Source organism: Harmonia axyridis, chromosome 2 (assembly GCF_914767665.1).
Source record: "Harmonia axyridis chromosome 2, icHarAxyr1.1, whole genome shotgun sequence".
In the NCBI taxonomy this organism is placed as follows: domain Eukaryota; kingdom Metazoa; phylum Arthropoda; class Insecta; order Coleoptera; family Coccinellidae; genus Harmonia; species Harmonia axyridis.
In genome coordinates this window covers 7,484,893-7,506,535 of record NC_059502.1, presented here as the reverse complement: position 1 = coordinate 7,506,535, position 21,643 = coordinate 7,484,893, and the positions used below count along the sequence as shown (strand labels likewise).

The 21,643-nt window shown below is 36.2% G+C and overlaps 2 protein-coding genes across 2 annotated transcripts; both read left to right on the top strand.

Moving 5' to 3' along the window:
* LOC123673194 lies at positions 1–4,637 on the top strand. Its single transcript, XM_045607649.1, has 2 exons — positions 1–348; positions 2,774–4,637. Exons 1-2 carry the CDS (start codon positions 154–156, stop codon positions 2,975–2,977), a joined length of 399 nt encoding a protein of 132 aa, XP_045463605.1. The 5' UTR covers positions 1–153; the 3' UTR covers positions 2,978–4,637.
* Positions 4,638–5,274: 637 nt separating this feature from the next.
* LOC123673606 (tektin-2) lies at positions 5,275–20,630 on the top strand. The gene is made up of 5 exons (XM_045608189.1): positions 5,275–5,426; positions 7,329–7,540; positions 9,313–9,528; positions 18,351–18,565; positions 19,873–20,630. Exons 2-5 carry the CDS (start codon positions 7,337–7,339, stop codon positions 20,516–20,518), a joined length of 1,281 nt encoding a protein of 426 aa, XP_045464145.1. The 5' UTR covers positions 5,275–5,426; positions 7,329–7,336; the 3' UTR covers positions 20,519–20,630.
* Positions 20,631–21,643: the final 1,013 nt, after the last annotated feature.

The following is a 21,643-nucleotide window of genomic DNA, read 5'->3' as shown; positions in this document are numbered from 1 at the left end:
CCCTTCTTGATAACTAGTGCGTAAGACAGGCTCCTGCTGTAATCGACTTCAACTCTCCGAGCAGTCTTGTGTCTCCGTTATCGAGCTGCAGCAGGATCATCTATCAAGATAAAGCAAATCGTTTAGTAGCGAGTGTAAGACGAATCGAACACAATGGTCAAGATTGCAGCTAGTCTTCTGGTTTCGGCGATGTTTGTGTTTGTTTTTAGTGATGCGAGAAGCACTGAAGATATGGAGATAGAAGCGAAGGAGCACCTCCAAAGGGTGGAGCAATTTCCTTGTAAACATCCTCAACCGAGGAGTGTGGATTTAGTGGAGGACTTAGGAGTGTCGAGAAATGGAAGAGAAGTAAGTACATTTTTGAAAATATACGGAAACATACACAGATCGCATTTCATCACAATATCTGTGTTTTCGATTGACTGATGACGATTTCGAAGTCAATTTCGTCAAATTTCTACACACAAAAAACTCAGATACCTAAATATTGCTGAAATTCGTTGTCCAAGAACTTTTGTAATTTTTCATTGATTTCAGTTGTTTCTACCCCAAATTGAAGATAAATTTTTCAGTATTAAAACAAAGTCCCGAAAGGTCCTCCAAAAAATTTTGGTAGCTTATGCAAACAGGGTGAAAAAAACATGTGTTTACGCTCAGTTTATTACAAAGACCATCCTTTTCGCCATCTTTCAGTTTTTATTTCACTTTCATATCTTGATTCACTTTTTGGTTTGTATTGGTGGTATTTTGTTTTACTTTCCACAGATTCAACCTTTTTTTGACCCCTTCTAATATTTAAATTCAAATTTTCCTCAAAATTGAGTCGAATCAACAACTATGCTTTTATTTGTTCCATGTACAGGGTGTTTCACGCAAGCGGGTCTTTGGATTTTGGGGCTTATCGGAAAAAACTATCAATCTAAGGCATGGAAAGTTATTGAGGAAAAACCGTTTTTCCAAAAGTAAATTCTTTTTCAAATTTCCGGTTTTCAAGAAAATAGAAGATTTTTTCTTGCAAAATATATTTCATAATATTTTCCCATATTTTCTGAATTCTTAATTGATTCCGAATCTGTAAATATAGTGGTAGTTCTATATTTATTTCAAGCAATTCCATTCAAAATCAACCTGAGGAAATTCAGATTTCATAGTTGGAAAATATATTCATGTGTCTGTGGTTTAATGAATATTTGATTGTCAAATGTTGTAGTTTTCCTTCTCGATTATAATAAAAGCTAAAATATAAAGCTTCGATTATAATCTCTCTCGTTCTTCTTCTCTAACCACGATAGTGGCTCCTATTATAATCGAGATTGAAAACTTGAAAATTTGGCAATCAAATATTTTATACAACCATAGACAACATAGATATATTTTCCGAATATGAAATCAGAATTTCCTCAGGTTGATTTTGAATGGATTAGCTTGAAATAAATATAAAACCACTTTATCTACATATCTCAGAATCGATTGAGCATTAAGAATATATGGAAAAATATTATGAAGTATAATTTGCAGAAGAGAATGTTCGTTTACTTGAAAGTTCAAATGAATGGTGAGAAATTGTCCATAGACCATCTTATTTTGAAAACCAAATTTTTTGGAAAAACGGTTTTTCCCCAATAACTTTCCATGCCTTTGTTCGATAGTTTTTCCAATAACATATTTGGATAGCCCGTGAAAAATACTATCATATTAATGTGTAATTTCTTTAATTTTGCTTAAAGAATAGGCCACAAAATCCAGTGACCCGCTTATGTGAAACACCCTGTACAAAAGTAGAAGAAATCCTATAATCGAGCGCCCGCAAACGCTCTGTTTTTGGGATACAGGGTGTTTATTGTAGTCCTACTTTTTTGTGATGAAAGGTTATATTTATAGAACCATGGACAACATGGATATATTTTCCGAATATGGAATCTGAATTTCCTCAGGTTGGTTTTGAATGGAATAGCTTGAAAAAAATATAAAACTACCACTTTATCTACATATTCGGATTCAGAATCGGTTGAGCATTCAGAAAATATGAAAAAATATTATGAAGTATATTTTGCAGAAAAAAATGTTCGTTTTCTTGAAAGCCGGAAGTTCAGATGACGAAACAAATGGTGAGAAATTGTCCATAGACCATCTTATACTGAAAACCTGTCAAATTTGCAAAAAAAAATTCTCAATAACTTTCCATGCCTTGGTTTGATAGTTTTTCAATAATATATTTGGATAGCCCTTGAAAAATACTATCATATTGATGGGTCACTTTTCAATTTTGCTTGAATGATAAGCCATAAAATCTAGTGACCCGCTTACGTGAAACACCCAGTACATTTTGTTCCTTTCCTTTGTGCAAAGGTTGTTTAAAACTAAGCATTTTCCTCAAATAAGCATTGCTTACTGAAATAATACGCGAAACAAATCATTTTTTACCTCATATACTAATAGAATATTTCCATATTCTGTCATTACGCATACTTATTCTTTCTTCCTTGTGGTAGGCGATTTAAATTTAAAGTTATATAAAATATAAAAAAACTCATTTTAATCTCCATATCACAAAAAATTCTTATGTGCTAGCACTTTTGTATATTATTCAGAATAAGTCAGTTATTAGTATTAGGACAGAGAAATCATATTTTGTTAACATCAATTTTTTTGCGTCCACTTAGACAACTTTTCACGATACAAATTTTTCTCATGATTGTTCTGGATTTCAAACTGCTATACCATTTGTCTCTTTAAGTAGTAGGTAACTGATAAATATATCTCTTTTTTTCAGACAATTTATCCATCTTCAACTATACTTCATCGGTGTGAATCTTCAGGTTGCTGCCAATACCCTAAAAAATGCACTTTCGTAAGACAAGTCGAAGTGGAACTTACCTTTCAACGTAGGAACAGAGGTGTTATAACATACGACACAGTTTCAGGACAGAACCATACAGAATGCTCTTGCCAAAAAGGTAGCAACAGTCCAAAATGAAAATGAAAACAGAAATCCATATTTGTACTTGGTATTGTTGGATTAAATTTCAAATATTCATGAAATAGTCAAATCTGATGTAAAATTAATTCTTTTATGGTTTGATTACTTCATATGTATTACCTACTATGTCCTTAAAATCCACAGTAAGAGGGAGTTATTCGATTAAACCTAACAACTGCATCGAAGACTAAACTTGGAAGAGTTATTGTAGCATAGGTTGACATTTTATATTGCAAATCACAATAATAACATTATTTATGATGATGAACAGTGTATTATCAGAGTGATATTGTAACCTTGTACCTTGAAACTAAAAAAATTTACACCGCTCCAAAATTAAAATATCAAAAAGTTATCAATGTAATTTTCTTTAACTCTGCACGCTAGTCACTTGATAAGGAAAAGAAGTTATAGGTAAAGCTAATACCATTTCTATATCAGAGCATGTTTTTCTTATAATATTAATAATTGTCCAGCCTTGGTGCTGCAGACTACTGCATCATAATAGTACTTATGTATTTCATTTTGTTTTTCGTGAGTCCATTTTGCAGAGTTAAAATTGAAGAGCTTGGAAGAAGGGACAATGTTACTGGATATAAGTACTGGGAAATTTAGTATTAAAGTTTTTTTGGTGTACTCTTTCAATTCAAGGCTGGTTTAACATAGCCTTTCATCTTCTTCATAACTCTGTAATCTGTTACTCTTCTGAATATTTCTGAATATTCAGATTCTGTAACTAAACACTGTTGTTAATGTCCTTTATCCACTGAACTATCTTTTATTTTCAAAAAACGTATTCGCGAACAGAAAATTTTTTTTTCTTCGATATTGGTGCAATATTTTGAATTAAAATATGAAATGAACATCATTGTATTTCTGAATAAACCTTCTCCAAATTCTTATATTTTTTGGGGATGTTCAAAAACTACAAAAATATGGTTAAGCTAAAATAAAAACTCTTCAATAATATCACTCAAGTCAAAGAAATGCCTGATTCAATAATGAAATAAGGCAATATTCAAAAGATCCAAAACTTTGTATTAATAAACTGGTAATAAGTTGTATGTATGTATTTGAATTATCATTGAATCATTTAAGATGATAAAAGTTTGTGAAAAGATGTTTCATCAATCCTCTTAATTCCTTGTGATTTATATATTATAAAGTTGTTCATTTAATGCTGTTATTGATACTTTTGTATTAAATATATTTTTGTGCATTTTATTTTATTAATTCACATTAAAAATAATACACTGTTATAATAATATAAATGTGTAATAGTTTTATTCTATACATTCCAAAACGTAAACTGATTTTTCTCTTATTGTACCTAATTAAAAATGACAAAACCAAGACCATTAACAACCCAGTGAAGATAATTTTAGATGCTTAGTGTGATGTTATTGAGAAACAGAAGAAATAGTAACAATTATTAATCTGTTGATATCGAAGATTTATGTTATGTCAATACCACACGAACATTATTAATCTAATGCCAACAAAATAGTTACATAATTATTTACGGATGAATAATTATACTAATCTCTTCACAGAGTATTCAGTCATAGTTATCCAAGAACCTTCTTATTTTTTAATTGAAATTAATTAGTTGAAAATGTCAAATGATAATCACCAAAAAAATCTTCAATTATGCGCACGAATGTTTGTCTCCATTTACAATTAAGAAACAACTTTTAGAATTCAATAATTATTATTTATATTTCTAAGTTAATTAAAAAAAGGTAGAGTGAAAACAGAATCAGTAGCTAACCTTGAAAGCAGGTGAATCCTCATCATTTTTAAGTAGTTTTTGAATTAATTAATTGGAATGAATTTCGATGATAACGATTATCTCAAAATTTTTGGCACAAAATTCAACTGCATGAAACAATACTAAAAATTCAAAATGACAGTTCAGTTTAGGGAAAAAACTATCGGAAAGGAGAAGAAGAACTGTTAACTGGACATAGAGCAAATCAGTTAATCGAAAGTGCCAAGAATAAAATTGGAAAGTCATTGAGGAAACTATCACGGGTTTTCCAAGGATACAATTTCAAGAGAGCTGAAGAGAAGAGGTGTAGAAGATCGTAAGAGAAAGAAATGTCTAAAATATAGACCAAATCAGTTAGCTCAATTCCTCTCCTATTGGCCAAAGCTGGCCGCTTCTGGGCGATTGCTTGATCGAGCAAATCACTACGATTGAAGTTTTATGAAACCCACCATTATATTAGTCTCTGTTTGGAGAACGAGAGCTCAAAAAACAAATAGGAAAAGCCATCAAAGATTTCCTAAATTCACATTTATTAGTTGTTTTCTAGGCTTTTCAAACATAGAATCGATATAACAACGATATCTTGGATACGTCACAGTTTTGTCAATAAATTCATTTCAGTTCATTTCGTCTTCAACAATTCTGCACTTTTATTCCTGAATTCTGTGGAATAAGGTAAGTTTCATAAATTAATTATTTTTCAATAGCATGATAATTATTAATACCACCTTGATAATATGGGGTTCTAGGTAGTTACCACATATGTTGGACTAGGTAAATATAAATGATTACTTTGATACGTTCAAAATTTTATTGGGTTTAATCGGTGATTAAAATAGTTTCTACTTCTATTTTAAAACCCGCTATCATAGCCTTAAGGTGAACAAGTTTGGAAGTATTTTAAGAATCTTACTTCCCCATTTAAAGGAATTTTGCATTGACATTCGCTGAACATTGCATATTTTCATTGATGATATGATTAAAACTATTCAGAATAGAATGTTCAGCAAGTGAAAGAGTCGATTACTTGTATGGATTATTCAACAGCTGGTCTCTACAAATCAGTCAGAACAAAATTTTATCATCAAAGGTGTTGCATATTTCGTCGGAAGAAATTCAGAATGAAATTTCCAAACTTGTGCCTCTCATACCATGCGAAAACAAAAAGGTTTGTGTGATATCATTTTTCGGAATTCCTGCTGAACAGAAACCACCCCTTTAAATCAATAAACAACAACAGAAAAACTAACAGAAATATAAGAAGGCTTGAAGGCTATGTTTTTGATATCAAGAAGAAAAATGGTGAAGATTATAAAATAAAGAATCCAGTGTGTGATCATTAGGGAACACCACTGCATAGATGATTCAAGAAAATGTTTTGAAGAATATGATAAAGGGTGTTTTTTTTTAGAGCTATAGAACTTTAAATTGCAATAAAACAACGATGGATTATTCGATTGACATGAATTTTATTTATCCGAAAGATAATCTTGTAGCATTACATTTTAAATATGATTTCTGGCATATGACCGCCACGGCTGGCTCGGATGTAGTCCAATCTGGACGTCCAATTTTCGATGACTTTTTCCAACATTTGTGGCCGTATATCGGCAATAACACGGCGAATGTTGTCTTCCAAATGGTCAAAGGTTTGTGGCTTATCCGCATAGACCAATGACTTTACATAGCCCCACAGAAAGTAGTCTAGCGGTGTTAAATCACAAGATCTTGGAGGCCAATTCACAGGTCCAAAACGTGAAATTAGGCGGTCACCAAATGTGTCTTTCAATAAATCGATTGTGCCACGAGCTGTGTGACATGTTGCGCCGTCTTGTTGGAACCACAGCTCCTAGACATCATGGTTGTTCAATTCAGGAATGAAAAAGTAAGTAATCATGGCTCTATACCGATCATCATTGACTGTAACGTTCTGGCCATCATCGTTTTTGAAGAAGTACGGACCAATGATTCCACCAGCCCATAAAGCGCACCTAACAGTCAGTTTTTCTGGATGTAACGGTGTTTCGACATACACTTGAGGATTAGCTTCACTCCAAATACGGCAGTTTTGTTTGTTGACGTAGCCATTCAACCAGAAGTGCGCTTCATCGCTAAACAAAATAAAATGGACGTAGTGCGCGATACGTATTCCGCACAGAACCATTATTTTCGAAATGAAATTGCACTATTTGCAAGCGTTTTTCAGGCGTGAGTCTATTTATAATGAATTGCCAAACCAAACTGAGAATAAATCACTTGATAGCTGTTAAATCGGTCGCCATCTAGAAGAGTAATGCCAACTTAAAGTTATATACCTCGAAAAAAACACCCGTTAGAATGATCGATCAGTTCCAAGACTTAATTTTCAGATCAGTTCGCTTTGTTAGGGGTTCAAATTATAACTTTATAAAAAAAAATTAAAATATAAAAAATTGTGTCAAACATACAAACTAAGGTGTCAAACACGGAACTATAGGTGTTGGTGGACTGAACCATATGTGTCAAAAAGAGCACAATCGGTGTCGATTGGTCTAGATTTTTCACGAGAACCGACCTGATTCTAACAATTTCTTCCAGTTCCTACAATGTCAGTGGTAACTTTCGAGAAACCCATACAGCATATCGGATTGGCCGATTGGCAGGCGAAGCAGTGGCAGAACCAGCAGACCAACGATACCCGAAGAGATGAGGCCTTCAACTTACGCCACGAGAGTCGACAACTGCGCAACGAAACACGCATAAGGACCGATTGGGACACCTACCACAACAACGTCCGCTTGGCCGACAGGGTGAGTAGAATTTCCTAGCATTATCCTGGAAAGATCTTCCAGTTCCATCATGCTGTGATCGAGGTGGCTCAAGTATGCGGTAAGTAATCCTGAAGAAATTTAAATCTCTTCAGGATTACTCATCGTATAAATGTGGAACTACCGGAAGCTCCACATTGGTCAAGGTAGTGTGGAATCAATACATTAACATCAATAAAACCATCCCTGAGAGTTCATTTTTACTCAAGTCTCAAGAGTAGGGCAAAAAGTATCTGGATATAATACCGTCCAAACTAGTGTCCCACAGGGAAGCTTCCTAGGGCTAGATCTCTATTTACTGTACACCTTAGACCTTTCAACGTCCACCAAAATAATATTAGGAACATTTGTTGATGACACAATAATTCTAACATTACATGAAGATCCTACAACTGCAGCAAATCTTGTCTAGCGGAATTTAGGAAAATACAGATCTAGACGAACAAGTCGAAAATAAAGATAAATGAGAGTTAACTCACACAAGCAAATTCACGTTAAAGAAAAAACATTGCCAACTTATTAACTCAGCAACACCCCAAGCTACAACAGCAAAATATTTTCACTTGACCACCAGGCTTACCTGGGAAGACATCAGAAGAGGAAACAAATGAAATTGAAGAGATATAATCTGGTTGGTTGGAAAAAATCAATCGATCTGACCGTAGGAAACAGAAAGATGTGCAATCAAATCTTTGATACAAGATACAGAGATGCCAGTCTGAAACATCGAAGATGATTGCCTACGCAACATGGTACATGACCAATCAGAAGCTGACCTAAAAGTTCCATACGTCCAAGATGTCATCAAATCTAGAAGCAGACGACACCATGCAAACTCATAAGGGCTTCCACTAGTTTCAGAAGGCATTGGCCATCTCCAACAACAAATTAGCTCATCAATAAATATTAAAAAAAACAATAATTTTAAGGCTGTTTTAGAAATTACTTGGTCCGTAGAGATTTCGTATGACTTTCCTCAAAGTGGTTCAGGTCATTTGGGCGATGTTTTCCTCAATTGCCATCTTAAGGTCGTTCCAGATTCTTGGATGATGTTTGAAAACCTCAGCTTTGAGGTAATCCTACAGAAACTAAAACCTGGACCACAAATGCAGGAAACATCTCCTGCATAATATCGTATGAACCACTCACTGGTGGTGTGCACTGCAGGATCCTCTTGTAACCATAATCTCTCTGGATGAGCTCTCCACCGAATTCCTAGATTCTGGGCGCGAAACGCTTTCCTGCATGTTTCACATGCAACTGAGACGTGGAAGTGAGCTTCAGCGCTCTTTTACAAGATTGCAGTTGAAGGATTTTGTTCCCTTAGTTTAATTCCTGGACAACCATTATCTTGAATGGGGTAGTCTTGATGTCATGATGCATCTGATAAGATGTTTTCTATGCTACTATACCTCATTGATCAGCTTCTACAGGATTATTCAAATTACTCCTATAAGAGAACAATTTAAATGTGAAGGGGAAGGGCTAGCTCTACTAAGAAATTCACCTGATCTTCTGAATTGTTGTTTACGAATCATTTTGCAAGTCGGTTTTTAGTCTCAGATAGAATTCCGTGGACAAAACTTTGGTTACTACAGCCTTTAAGTAGAGCTCTGATGTGTATGAGAAACAAGATTGGTCCAAGCCCCGAACCATGTGGATCACCTCTTCCCTTCTCTCTTATCTGCGATATTCGATCTAACGAGGTTTCCAGCTGCTCTTGGTTCGATAATTATGAACTTTTTTTTTCTTAGGTAACCGAGCTAGATAGATGGCGTGACATGCTGCAAGGATGTCTGGACCGCGTCAATACCGAAATCGACGCCCTTAAGGACGAGAAGTTCTCTACCGAGAGAGAGATAGACGCTCTGGGGATACCTCTTGGTGTGGTCGCAGAGTGCATCTCGATGAGAGACAACAGGCTTGGTGCTGAGTTGACGTACGACGACGCTGATACCGAACTGAAGAAGGTAAGTTGGACTGAGTAGTAGCAAACTGGGAAGAGACCGCTCTATCATTTCGTCACAATGTCTGAACTTTTCGAATTTTGACCAGGGGATGGTCCCAAGCGATGACGTTCGGCTGACTGATGACGAATCCGTCCTCAAATTCGGTTCTGTCCGTCCGGCCATGAACAAGATAACTTTCGAACAAAAGTGCTTATAGAAATTTGCAAGGCTGTTTCGATAGAATCTCACCCATTTCCGAATGAGAGAATTTCTTGGCGCATTGAGTGAAAAAAAACTTCGAATATTGGGGTACGCACAACGCGCGATTCGCTCCCGAAAAACGCTTCATAGTGACTTAATTTCCAAGAGACGAAATGATACTTGAATTCGAGAAATGTCAAAGTTTTATCGCTGAAAAACCACTTTGTTGGTTTCGCTGGATTGCTAATTGCTATGAAACTAAATAAACATTATAGATAGTGATCTACACTGTGTCCGTAAAGTATGGAACAAATTCATTTTTTGCTAAACAGACCATTTTAAGAAATAATCCTGACACACGTCGATTTTTTATTTCAATTTACCGCATTTTAAAATAATAATCTAATATACAGGGTGACTTACTTTCGAGTAATTACGTCACCGTCATTTTTTTTAAATGGAACACCCCCATTTTGTCTCAATTTTCCGATTACTCTAGCTGAGCTGATTCAAAAAATGTATCACTTGTTAATTCCAATTGGTACAGGGTGGACAAAAATACAATAGTTTTGTGTGTGCTCATAAAGTGACGCGTAACATTATTTATTAGTTAAATTATCAATATTATCAAAAATACTTATTATCTAGCGGCAATTAGTTTGAACGTTACACATTGTAGTTTGTTACATTTTCAGATTAATAAAAATGTATAAAAATAAGAAATAATTTCCTTCATATTCTGTCTGCTAGACCACAACACCAAACATGTTTGGAAACAGCTCATTTTTATCAATCTAAAAATGTAACAAACTACAGGGTGTTACATTCGAACCAATTGCCGCTAGACAATAAGTATTTTTAATAATATTGTTAATTTAACTAATAAAGCATGTTACGCGTTAGTTTATGAGCACACACAAAACTATCATATTTTTGTCCACCCTGTACCAATTGGAATCAACATGTGATACATTTTTGGAATCAGCTCAGCTAGAGTAATCCGAAAATTGAGATAAAATGGGGGTTCCATTAAAAAAAAATGACGGTGACGTCATTACTCGAAAGTAATGCACCCTGTATATTAGATTATTATTTTAAAATACGGTAAATTAAAATCGAAATTTGACGTGTTTCGGGATTATTTCTTAAAATGGTCTGTTTAGCTAAAAATGAATTTGTTCCATACTAACTCTACGGACACAGTGTATAATGTTTATTTAGTGAAAAAAATTCCACTGTGACCCTCGTTTCATATTCTAGTGATATGAAACAAACAACAAACAATAATCCAAAAAGTGGCTAAAAAACTTCCTCTTTCGGTAGTTTCGGAAGCATCAAAATTAGCAGAGATTGCTGAACAATTAGTCGAAAGGTTATACGAATATCACCACCGTGAAAACCGGAAAACTTTAATTAGGCACCTCCTGTTGACTCGACCGGAGATGAATAAATTATAACGCCTAATTCCAGCAATCCAGCATAAATAAGAAAAAAAAAGAAAACAAATTGAAATCTTATTCAATCCTATATTGGACGATCCACTATTATGATCCGAAAAACTTGTTCTACTCTTTTAACGATTAACGACATGTAACGAGCATATTGCCGATTCTCTGACTAATTAGCTTCGAGTGGTATGCATAAAAATATGCGTTCTCTCGAGGGGATTCCCAGATAACCCTTCGCTCAAGGTATAAATACGTGTATAATTAGCTGGAGCCAAATAGCACACTCAATCTGGAAAGTCCTCGAATGTGATGTAGATTTAAATCATTCAAGTTTTTTTTTCACGTGAATATTTGAGAAACTAGTACAAATATCACGCAATGACATATTATTTCCTTCATCTCACGAAATAATTCATTGAGAATTTTTTTAAAGCAGGGGGAATCCCCAAGGACAAACTACCTCGGGTATGGTCCGTATATCGCCGAAAGTTTCAGTGCAGTTACATGCGGTTTCCTATATTTCAAGTAACATACTTTGTATATAAAAGGTTGGTTTTTTTAGAGCTATAGAACTTTAAATTGCAATAAAACAACGATGGATTATTCGATTGACATGAATTTTATTTATCCGCAAGATAATCTTGTGGCATTACATTCTAAATATGATTTCTGGCATATGACCGCCACGACTGGCTCGGATGTAGTCCAATCTGGACGTCCAATTTTCGATGACTTTTTCCAACATTTGTGGCCGTATATCGGCAAAAACACGGCGAATGTTGTCTTGCAAATGGTCAAGAGTTTGTGGCTGATCCGCATAGACCAATGACTTTACATAGCCCCACAAAAAGTAGTCTAGCGGTGTTAAATCACAAGATCTTGGAGGCCAATTCACAGGTCCAAAACGTGAAATTAGGCGGTCACCAAACGTGTCTTTCAATAAATCGATTGTGTCACGACCTTTGTGACATGTTGCGCCGTCTTGTTGGAACCACAGCTCCTGGACATCATGGTTGTTCAATTCAGGAATGAAAAAGTCAGTAATCATGGCTCTATACCGATCACCATTGACTGTAACGTTCTGGCCATCATCGTTTTTGAAGAAGTACGGACCAATGATTCCACCAGCCCATAAAGCGCACCAAACAGTCCGTTTTTCTTGATGTAACGGTGTTTCGACATACACTTGAGGATTAGCTTCACTCCAAATGCGGCAGTTTTGTTTGTTGACGTAGCCTTTCAACCATAAGTGCGCTTCATCGCTAAACAAAATAAAATGGACGTAGTGCGCGATACGTATTCCGCACAGAGCCATTATTTTCGAAATGAAATAGCTCTATTTGCAAGCGTTGTTCAGGCGTGAGTCTATTCATGATGAATTGCCAAACCAAACTGAGAATAAATCACTTGACAACTGTTAAATCGGTCGCCATCTTGAACAGTAATGCCAAGTTAAAGTTATATACCTCGAAAAAAACACTAAAAGCTAAAAGCTCTTAATTGTTCTGAAGGGTTTTTGTTTCATAATTAAAATGATAAAGTCTTGAGTATCAGATGCCTTGGAAAATGTTCATAAACAATTAACTATCTGAAAAATGAAACGACAAATGACAAGACGATTAGGAGTAGTTGCCGAACTCTACTAGAATAAAAGTGCTGTTGCTTTGATAACAGATAACCGGAGTTTCAGGAAATAGTCACCAATCTTTCAGGAATTTGAAATATGTGTATCTACAGACCACCTACTTAGGTACTAACCAAAGTAACCAAGAAGATATACAAACCATACCCCTTATAAAAGATAGAATAGTATGAGACTCTTACTCACAAATCCTAACCTGCTGCTAAATGGCGGAAATCTAGCATCCATATTACCATATCCCTAATACGGAAGGCTAGAATTGAATTCGACCATAGATTCGTGATCAGTGATATTTTCATACCACTCCTGGTTCAAAATTTGAAAATCGCTGACATTGCAATGAAATATATAGAGCTCTATGCGGGAAAGCAGCTCTCAAAAAGGCTTTGACATTGCCTTGTGCAATAAGTCTCTCATGATCGGAGTCATCTCTTTATGGAGATTATTCATTTCATACTGTAATTATCTATTACATATCAATATTATAATGTTATTGATGATGGACATTAGAAACTTGATTGACATGATTTCCCTTCATAGGGAATTTCCTCAGAGTAATTGTTTTTCACGAAGTAATAACCTGGATTCAACTAGATGGATTCTGAGAACTGTCGAAGCTGTAAATATTTTTGCTAATCATTCATGTTCACGGTAAGTAGGCAGCTTCGGATATATGAAGAATGATACGTTTCTAATAACGTAAATATGTACATATTATGTAATCATCAGGAATGAAACTCAATTTCCCATTGGAAAACATTCATTCGTAGAAACTATTTATTACTTTATTGCGAATTGGTATGATTGAAAACAAGAAACATAGCTTACACTACGTTTAACTTATTAGGCCAATTGAAAAGTCTCCGGTCTGATGCACAGATGGCGGTGCTAGTATTAAATCCATATAATTTTTAGTTAGTATCAACCTTCAAACGATACGTGTCAAAATTTGATGGCAATCCGACCATTAGTTTGTGAGATATTGCGTTGTGAGTGTAGCTACTTTTGTTATTTGAAAAAAGATGGAAAAAAAAAATTTCGTGTGCTGATAAAATATTGCTTTTTGAAGGGAAAAAATACAGTTGAAGCAAAATCTTGGCTTGATGAAGAGTTTCCGGGGTCTGCACTAGGAAAATCAAACATCATTGATCGGTATGCTAAGTTTGAACGTGATGAAATGAGTACCGAAGACGTTGAACGCAGTGGACGCTCAAAAGAGGCCGTCACCGACGAAAAAATCAAAAAAGTTCACGAAATAATTTTGAATGACCGTAAAGTGAAGTTGATCGAGATAGCAGACATTGTGAAGATATCATCTGAACGTGTACATCATATCATTCACGAATATTTATACATGAAAAAGCTGTGTGCAAAATGGGTGCCGCGCGAGCTCACAATCGATCAAAACCAACAACCTGTTAATGATTCTGAGCAGTGTATGAAGCTTTTTAATGCAATAAACCTGAATTTTTGCATCTATATGTGACAATGGATGAAACATGGCTCCATTATTTCACTCTGGAGTCCAATCGACAGTCAGCTGAGTGGACTGCACACGATGAACCGAATCCAAAGCGAAGAAAAACACAACAGTCTGCTGGCAAGGTTATGGCATCAGTATTCTTGGATGTACAAGGTATAATATTCATAGATTACCTCCAAAAGGGCCAGACCATCAACAGCGATTATTATATAGCGTTATTGGATCGTTTAAAGGATGAAGTCGTTGAAAAACGGCCCCATTCGAAGAAAAAAAAAGATGCTGTTTCATCAGGACAAAGCGCGGTGTCACAAATCAATGAAAACAATGGCAAAATTGCATGAATTGGGCTTCGAGTTGCTTCTGCATCCACCGTATTCGCCAGATCTGGCACCCAGCGACTTTTTCCTGTTCCCAGACCTCAAAAGAATGCTCGCTGGAAAGAAATTTAGCGCCAATGAAGAAGTAATCGCCGAAACTGAGGCCTATTTTGAAGCGAAAGACAAATCGTATTCCAAAAATGGTATCGAAAAGTTGGAAGATCGCTATAATCGTTGTATCGCCCTCGAAGGCAACTATGTTGAATAATAAAATCGAATTTTGCCAAAAAAATGTGTTTTACTATGATATACCAGGGCCTTTTCAATTTACCTGTTAGTGAATTTATTCGCCGAAACTGAGGCCTATTTTGAAGCGAAAGACAAATCGTACTACGAAAATGGTATCGAAAAGTTGTAAAATCGCTACACGTGTACAACCTTGAAAAGGAGCTTCCATAAAAAAGTTTAGTTTCACTATAAAGTGCTTTAGTTTTGCCAACTGTGACTGGAAAATTTCCACTATTTTTGAAGCGTGTATCGTTCCATTTTCTGTAACGGCGTAGTTTTACTTGTCAAATGTCAAAAGTGACAGCTGTCAGCTATTCAAATTGTAACCTCTTATTGGGAAACCGTTCGAAACCAGCATAATCAAACTTCGAGCGTACTACAAGAATATTCAAGTATCCAGGTGTTTTCTTTCGATAGTTTAGTGTTACCAGTCGGACATCATCTTCAAATGCTGATATTGTGTCGAAATGATATTCGCTCAGAAGGCTAAAAGTTGTTATTCAAAACGCAAGTATCTAATCGCCAAGACGGAAATCGAAATTCTGACAGGTATCGCTCAATCTAATCTGAGCTTCATTGATGAAAAACGGAGATATATCAATTTCACATCCGAACATCAATGATTCATCTGGAATGGCATTTATCGTATTCTTTAGGTAGGTATTGGAAATCGCAGTTCGGTCAGATCGAAATAATTATTTGATGATTGATGAGGTCGTGTTGCACTCCAATTAAAGGCGCCATAGATGTGGTGCCAACAGATAAACTGGTCGAAAATAAACGAGATGATACGGAATTGAATGAATGACGTTTCGAAAAATTGCCGGTTGGAAAATGTTCAATTTTGTTATTTTACATAGGCGTACAACTTTGCTTCTGTCGTTTTTTACGAAATTCGAGGCTTTATTGTAAAAAACTGGTTCTACATTTATGATTCAAAGTATTGTCCATCGCTGGCCACTACTTTCTCCCATCTTTCGGGCAGCGGACGAATCCCGCGTTGAAAAAACAGGCCATCTTTCGAAGCGATCTACGAATTGAACTTTTTTACTTCTTCATAAGACCGGAGGTGCTGGTCAGCCATGCCGGGTGCAATTGATCGAAACAAGTGATAGTCTGAGGGAGCAACGTCTGAAGAATACGGCGAGTGGGGTAGGACTTTCTATTTCAATGTTTCCAAGTATGTCTTCACCACTTTCGCAACATGGGGTCGAGCATTGTCATGCTGTAAAATCACTTTCTCTAATTCTGTGGTTATTCCGTTCATTCTTCCACATCTTGTAGAACAAAACCGTGCGAGAATATATCAGAAACGCACAGTTTTCATGGTTATATTTTATTATTCTATGTTGGTACTCCGAACTTTCCGCCACGGCTTTATCTGTCAATTCATCAATTTGCCTTAAAGAAATCAGTTCTGCCAACCAACATTTTTCAATTCAAAAATCACTAAAATATATTTATGGAAATATTTCATTAATTTCAATGAAAATGCAATGAATTAGAGAATAATACTCGTACAGAAGGCTCATTCTACCACTCGTTCATTCCAAAACTCGCCACTTCGTGGCTCGTTTTTGAATTTTGAACTCGTGGAAGAATATCAATGCCTTCTGCACTTGTATTATAAATAACTATTATCATGTATCTAGTTGTATTGCGACCGTTTGTCTTTCAATGCTCGGCCATATGCATTAATTGCATTCGATAACGATCGCCTGTGATTGTTTCAGTCGGTTTTAACAACTCATAATACACTGCTCCGAGCTGATCACACCAAATACTGAGCATGACTGTGAATATTGGATTTGGCGATCGACGTGGAAGCATGGCCGGAATATCCCCATGAATTTCTGCGCTTGTGATTATCGTAATGAACCCATATTTCGTATCCAGTCTCAATGCGATGCAGAAATTCCTTCCGTATTTGCCTTGCAAACAGCTGTTCACAAGAAAACAAACGCTGTTCAGCATCTCTCGGCTTCAACTCGTACGGCACCCAATTTCCTTGTTTCTGAATCATTTCCATGACTTTCAGTTGTTTTGAAATGGCTTGTTGCGTCACTCCTGATGATCCTGCCAATTCTTGTTGCGTTTGACACGTGACTTGATCAAGTAATGCCTCCAATTCTGCATCCGCGACAACCTTCTATCTTCCACTGCCGTGCTGGTCTTCGACGTCAAAATCGCCGTTCTTGAATCGTTGGAACCACATTCGGCACGTTCTTTCACTAACAGCGGCCTCACCATAGGTATTTGAGAGTTTTCGATGCGCCTCAGCCGCAGATTTCTTCATATTAAATCAGAAAATTAAAACCTCCCACAAATGACGAGAATATGGTCTAAAGAGCTGTTTAATCGAGAATAACTTTAGAATGCAGACACCAATCGACTAATATTTCGATGGCGTTATGTTTACAAATACCAAAGCTTATTGTATGACATTTACGGTCTATTTATTTTGACTACCACGTACCGCTACAGCCATCTATTTCAAAACGGAGGAAGCAAAGTTGTACACCATAATTATTATTATTAGTATTAATTTAATATTTTCATAATTAATTGAGCAATTTATCACAGGAATTTGGACAGAAAATAATAATCAACTATGATTTTGCCAACGTTTCGGAACGACTTGTTCTTTTTTCAAGGCTGAAAATAAAGCATTTATTAATCATAAATAGAAACACTAAACATTGGATTTCATACCTCATCATACAATTAATAAAATTTATATTTAAAATAGTTAGTCGAAGTGAAGAACAAACAAACGGTTTCGACGTATGTCAGTTAATAGATTAAAAACAAAAATCGGAACTACATATATATGTTCTGGTGCGATGTATCATTGAAACATATTATTTTCAAATTTAGCCTCGGCTTATTCAACTATTCGAACCAGCAAATACACAGCACAAAAATAAAAACAAACACAAACACAAGAGGCGAACATCAATCTGGCGACAAACACGAAATTGCTATCCATTAGGTACCGTTATCCTGGATATCATGTAGTCATAAACAGTACTCAAGTTATTTGTATCCTCTCTATAATTCACACTCTTGTTTCTTCTTATGTATATCATTTCACTTAAAAGACGCCTAAAGTAATGTTGTTCTCTATCTTGGATAGTTACATTTTCGAAGTTAAATCTGTGTCCCTCTCTATGTGTATGCTGTGTGAGGGCAGTTTTGTTTGGCAAAACGTTGGCAAAATCATAGTTGATTATTCATTTCTGTCCAAATTCCTGTGATAAATTGCTCAATTTTTAAACATGGACGTGAATAGTACAGAATCTTTGATAATTAAGTTTTTGTTTTCGTGACCGTGATCATTCTTAGTTGTTGACGAGTGTATCAACACTCAATGCTGGATTCCGCCAACGGAGAATGTCAGCGTTTTTTCAACGACATAGCCTTCTCGACTCTGTAATTAACATTCGAAATCACCTTATGTTCAGGAACTGTGCGTTGTCGAAGCAGTAAAGAAACATCTGATGGAGCGATGTCTGGCTGCTTGGGAAAAGATCAACAAATTGCAAGAGGTCAAGTTCAAGCTTGAGCTGGACCTGAACGACAAATCCGAAGCCAGGGAGATCGACAAGGACCAACTGACGCTGGACAAGAATTGCGCAAACATCAGTCACAAGACTGATCCGTTGAGAATCGTTAAAAGGTGAGAGAATACTCGTTTCGAAACAATTCTGAAGAGAGCCACCTTACAGAACTCTGGTTACCAATGCACTAAAGCAACAGATGGACTTTCTCAAAAAGTCTCAAACAAAATCGAATCAGTGCACACACCAGGGTTTCTATGCATCTTACTATGGTACTCATTTTTTTCCATATTCTGTTTGAATTTTCTATGGTTGCCCGATCAACAGAAAAACTTATCACCTTGATTTTCCGACTTCCACATTTTCATTTTGAAGCCGGAATATCGAGGTGTTAAGTTTTCGTTGCACCGCACTGTATAATTTTCCTTTCTCTCAGATGCTCTCAAATTTACAATTAATATTTTTAATTGGTTAGGATGAGTCTTATGAATAAATGATATCTTCGATGAATTGTGATTATCACGAAATCGTAGAAGAAAACAAATCAGAATCAAGAATTAATTCAATAATGAGACAGATGAATCCATCATAATAAACTTTGAAAAACGTCATTGCTTGATTGAAATGCGAAACTATTTTATTTCAATTTTATCTACATAAAGTGGTTTGAAAGATGCAGCATAATCAGTACTGTTACGAGAGAATTAAATAATAACTCTTGGAAATATAAAATTCTGATTCCAATCGTAATTAACCATTCAATAATAACATAACATGTTTTTCAAATTTATACAAAATAATGTTTAATTCTTCGAATATTAAATGCATCAGCCTTGTTTACTTTTACACTCCCGTACCCTGAACAGGTGTAAGGAGAAATGCTTTGCGTTCCACTGCATACGCATTTAAATGCGATGTTTTCTGTGTAAATATCAAACATCGTTCTATCAAGATATTTAGGTCTTCAACAAGATAACATCTTGTCGAGTTCTGGGTTAAAAACCGATATCCAAAAGACACGACTTCAACTGGCCACCTCGCAGCCCCGATTTGTCCGCGGTGGACTTTTTCTTTAGAAGATATTGCAGTATTTTTTCCATGAAAAAAGTTATAACAATTTTGTTTTTTGGGAGTCTTTCTCGAGCCAAGTTTGTTTAGGTGCCCCCTCTCCCAGGGGAATACGGTGTTTCGTCCCGAGATCGCTGGTGAACTCAACAGTTAGGCAATCCAGCGATCTCTACCCAAGCCACACCCTCTCACACCATGGTGGAGAGGTCACTCTGCTGCAATAAATCTGTCGGGGCCGAAGTAAGTGTGTCGCGAAACCCAGAACGCCATCTCTTGAGTAGATAGAGTCACTACAGTTTATTTAGATGAAATTCAAACCAGAAATAGCATTAAACTAACAGTCTTATCGCATTTTCAGCTCTATTCCCTACGAAGCCTGGTTGGAGCACTCCCGCTACACCAAACTACTTGCAGACAGCGAGCTCCAAGACACCTACAAGCTGCGCGAGGCTCTCTTCGTGGTGAGAGAAAGGTCACGAAATGACATGAGGGCCCAGAGAGACACAGTCGACTTCACCCTGAGGAAGAGGATCTACGAGACCCAGAAGGCGAGGAACGAGCTGGAGTGGCAGCAGAAGAAGATGCGTGAAGAGATGGAGAAGGTCCAGGCGGAGATCATCAACCTGGAGAACTCCATCCAGGACAAGGAAGACGCGATGAAGTTGGCAGAGACCAGGTTGGAAAACAGGTCTTACAGGCCAGGGTTTGAGCTGGCCAGGGACGAGGCTGAAAACGGGCTCAAGGATGAGGTGATGCAGCTTAAGCAGACCTTGGCGGACATCTTCGGCAAGCTGAATTGCGCAAAGGCGACATACAACGCGTTGGAGGATCAGCAACTGATCATCGACAAGGATTTGGCGAACAAGAGTCAGTCGCTTATGACTGATGTTAGGTGTTTGGACATGAGGATCAGGCTGCGCACTGGAGAGTTTGCAGGACCAGGTACTGATACTGACAGGAACATCGTTTTGACTAGGATGGAGAAGGAGATTCCTCCAAACTAATGGTGTGATCGTCTTGATTTTGGTGTTAGTGATGTAGACGTTGCGTGTATTGAATTGTGTTCATTGTGGATGTAGATGGAAGTTTTTTCGAATATAAAATTTGCGTATCGAATGTTTTTTGTTTTGAATGATAAGGTGGGATTCACTAGTGAAGAATTTGAGGTCAAAAAAGACTTTTGAAAATTTCAGAGTAGATTCAGGATCACAATAACTGGATTAAATTCGTTAGCAAAATACATTCAATGATTCCGGAAAATATTTTTTGCTTTAGAATACGGATCTGTTAAAAAAAAACAGTTTTCAATTTAAAATTCAAAACTTGACCCCCCTCACAATGGTCAAGAAAATGGAAGCGGTAGTATCATAAGTGGACTTCCCCCTCAAAAATATCAATTTTTTATACGAAACATGTTTACTTTTCGAGGTTTTTCACTGGATTCAACTTGAAAAATTCACCCGGTACATACATACAGGCATACAGTTCTTTGATCATGAATGAACAAGTGCCCAGAAGCTCCTGTCAGAGCTTTCCTTGAAATTACATATGCAATTTCGTTACATCAATTGTCTTCTTTTTGGTTCCAAAAAATGGTAAATAGAGAATAGAAAAATCGTGGCAGTGCCTACTTTTCTCATATTAATAAAAAATAGATTCTCTATTGTCCGATTTGGAATTTTCGAGAAATGAATTGTAAATAAGTTATTGAACTACTGTCCGATATTTTACCGCATTTTAAATGTTTAACTGTGAAATGTGGTTGTATACCTAAAGGAGATAATGAACTCAAGTTATTCCCACAAATTAGCATCGGCTTTCTAAGTTTCATGGGTAAACCCGCTATCTGTATAATCCCCAAAACGAGTTTATTGCAAACTCAACATTAACACTAATTTAAATACCTATCTGTGAAGAAAGAACTGCCTGCTGTTTGACAAATTAGTTGAAGCCTAGGGCTATCTGCAGTAAAAAGTGCGTGTTTCTTGTTGGGGAATCCCTGGGATTCCACAGGTTAACGAAGTTAATGTACTTCAGTACTTCGCTTGCAGTTTAAAGGCTACTTCACACTGAACAGATTTCAGGAAGAGTTCGAGTTGAAATAAAATTATCTTCTAAGTAGCAGTAGA

Coding starts and splice junctions, on each gene's coding strand:
- LOC123673194 (XM_045607649.1), top strand. CDS start 154: ATGGTCAAGATTGCAGCTAGTCTTCTGGTTTCGGCGATGTTTGTGTTT. Junction 349..2,773: donor TGTCGAGAAATGGAAGAGAA/GTAAGTACATTT, acceptor TCTTTTTTTCAG/ACAATTTATCCATCTTCAAC.
- LOC123673606 (XM_045608189.1), top strand. CDS start 7,337: ATGTCAGTGGTAACTTTCGAGAAACCCATACAGCATATCGGATTGGCC. Junction 7,541..9,312: donor ACGTCCGCTTGGCCGACAGG/GTGAGTAGAATT, acceptor TTTTTTTCTTAG/GTAACCGAGCTAGATAGATG. Junction 18,566..19,872: donor CCGTTGAGAATCGTTAAAAG/GTGAGAGAATAC, acceptor TCGCATTTTCAG/CTCTATTCCCTACGAAGCCT.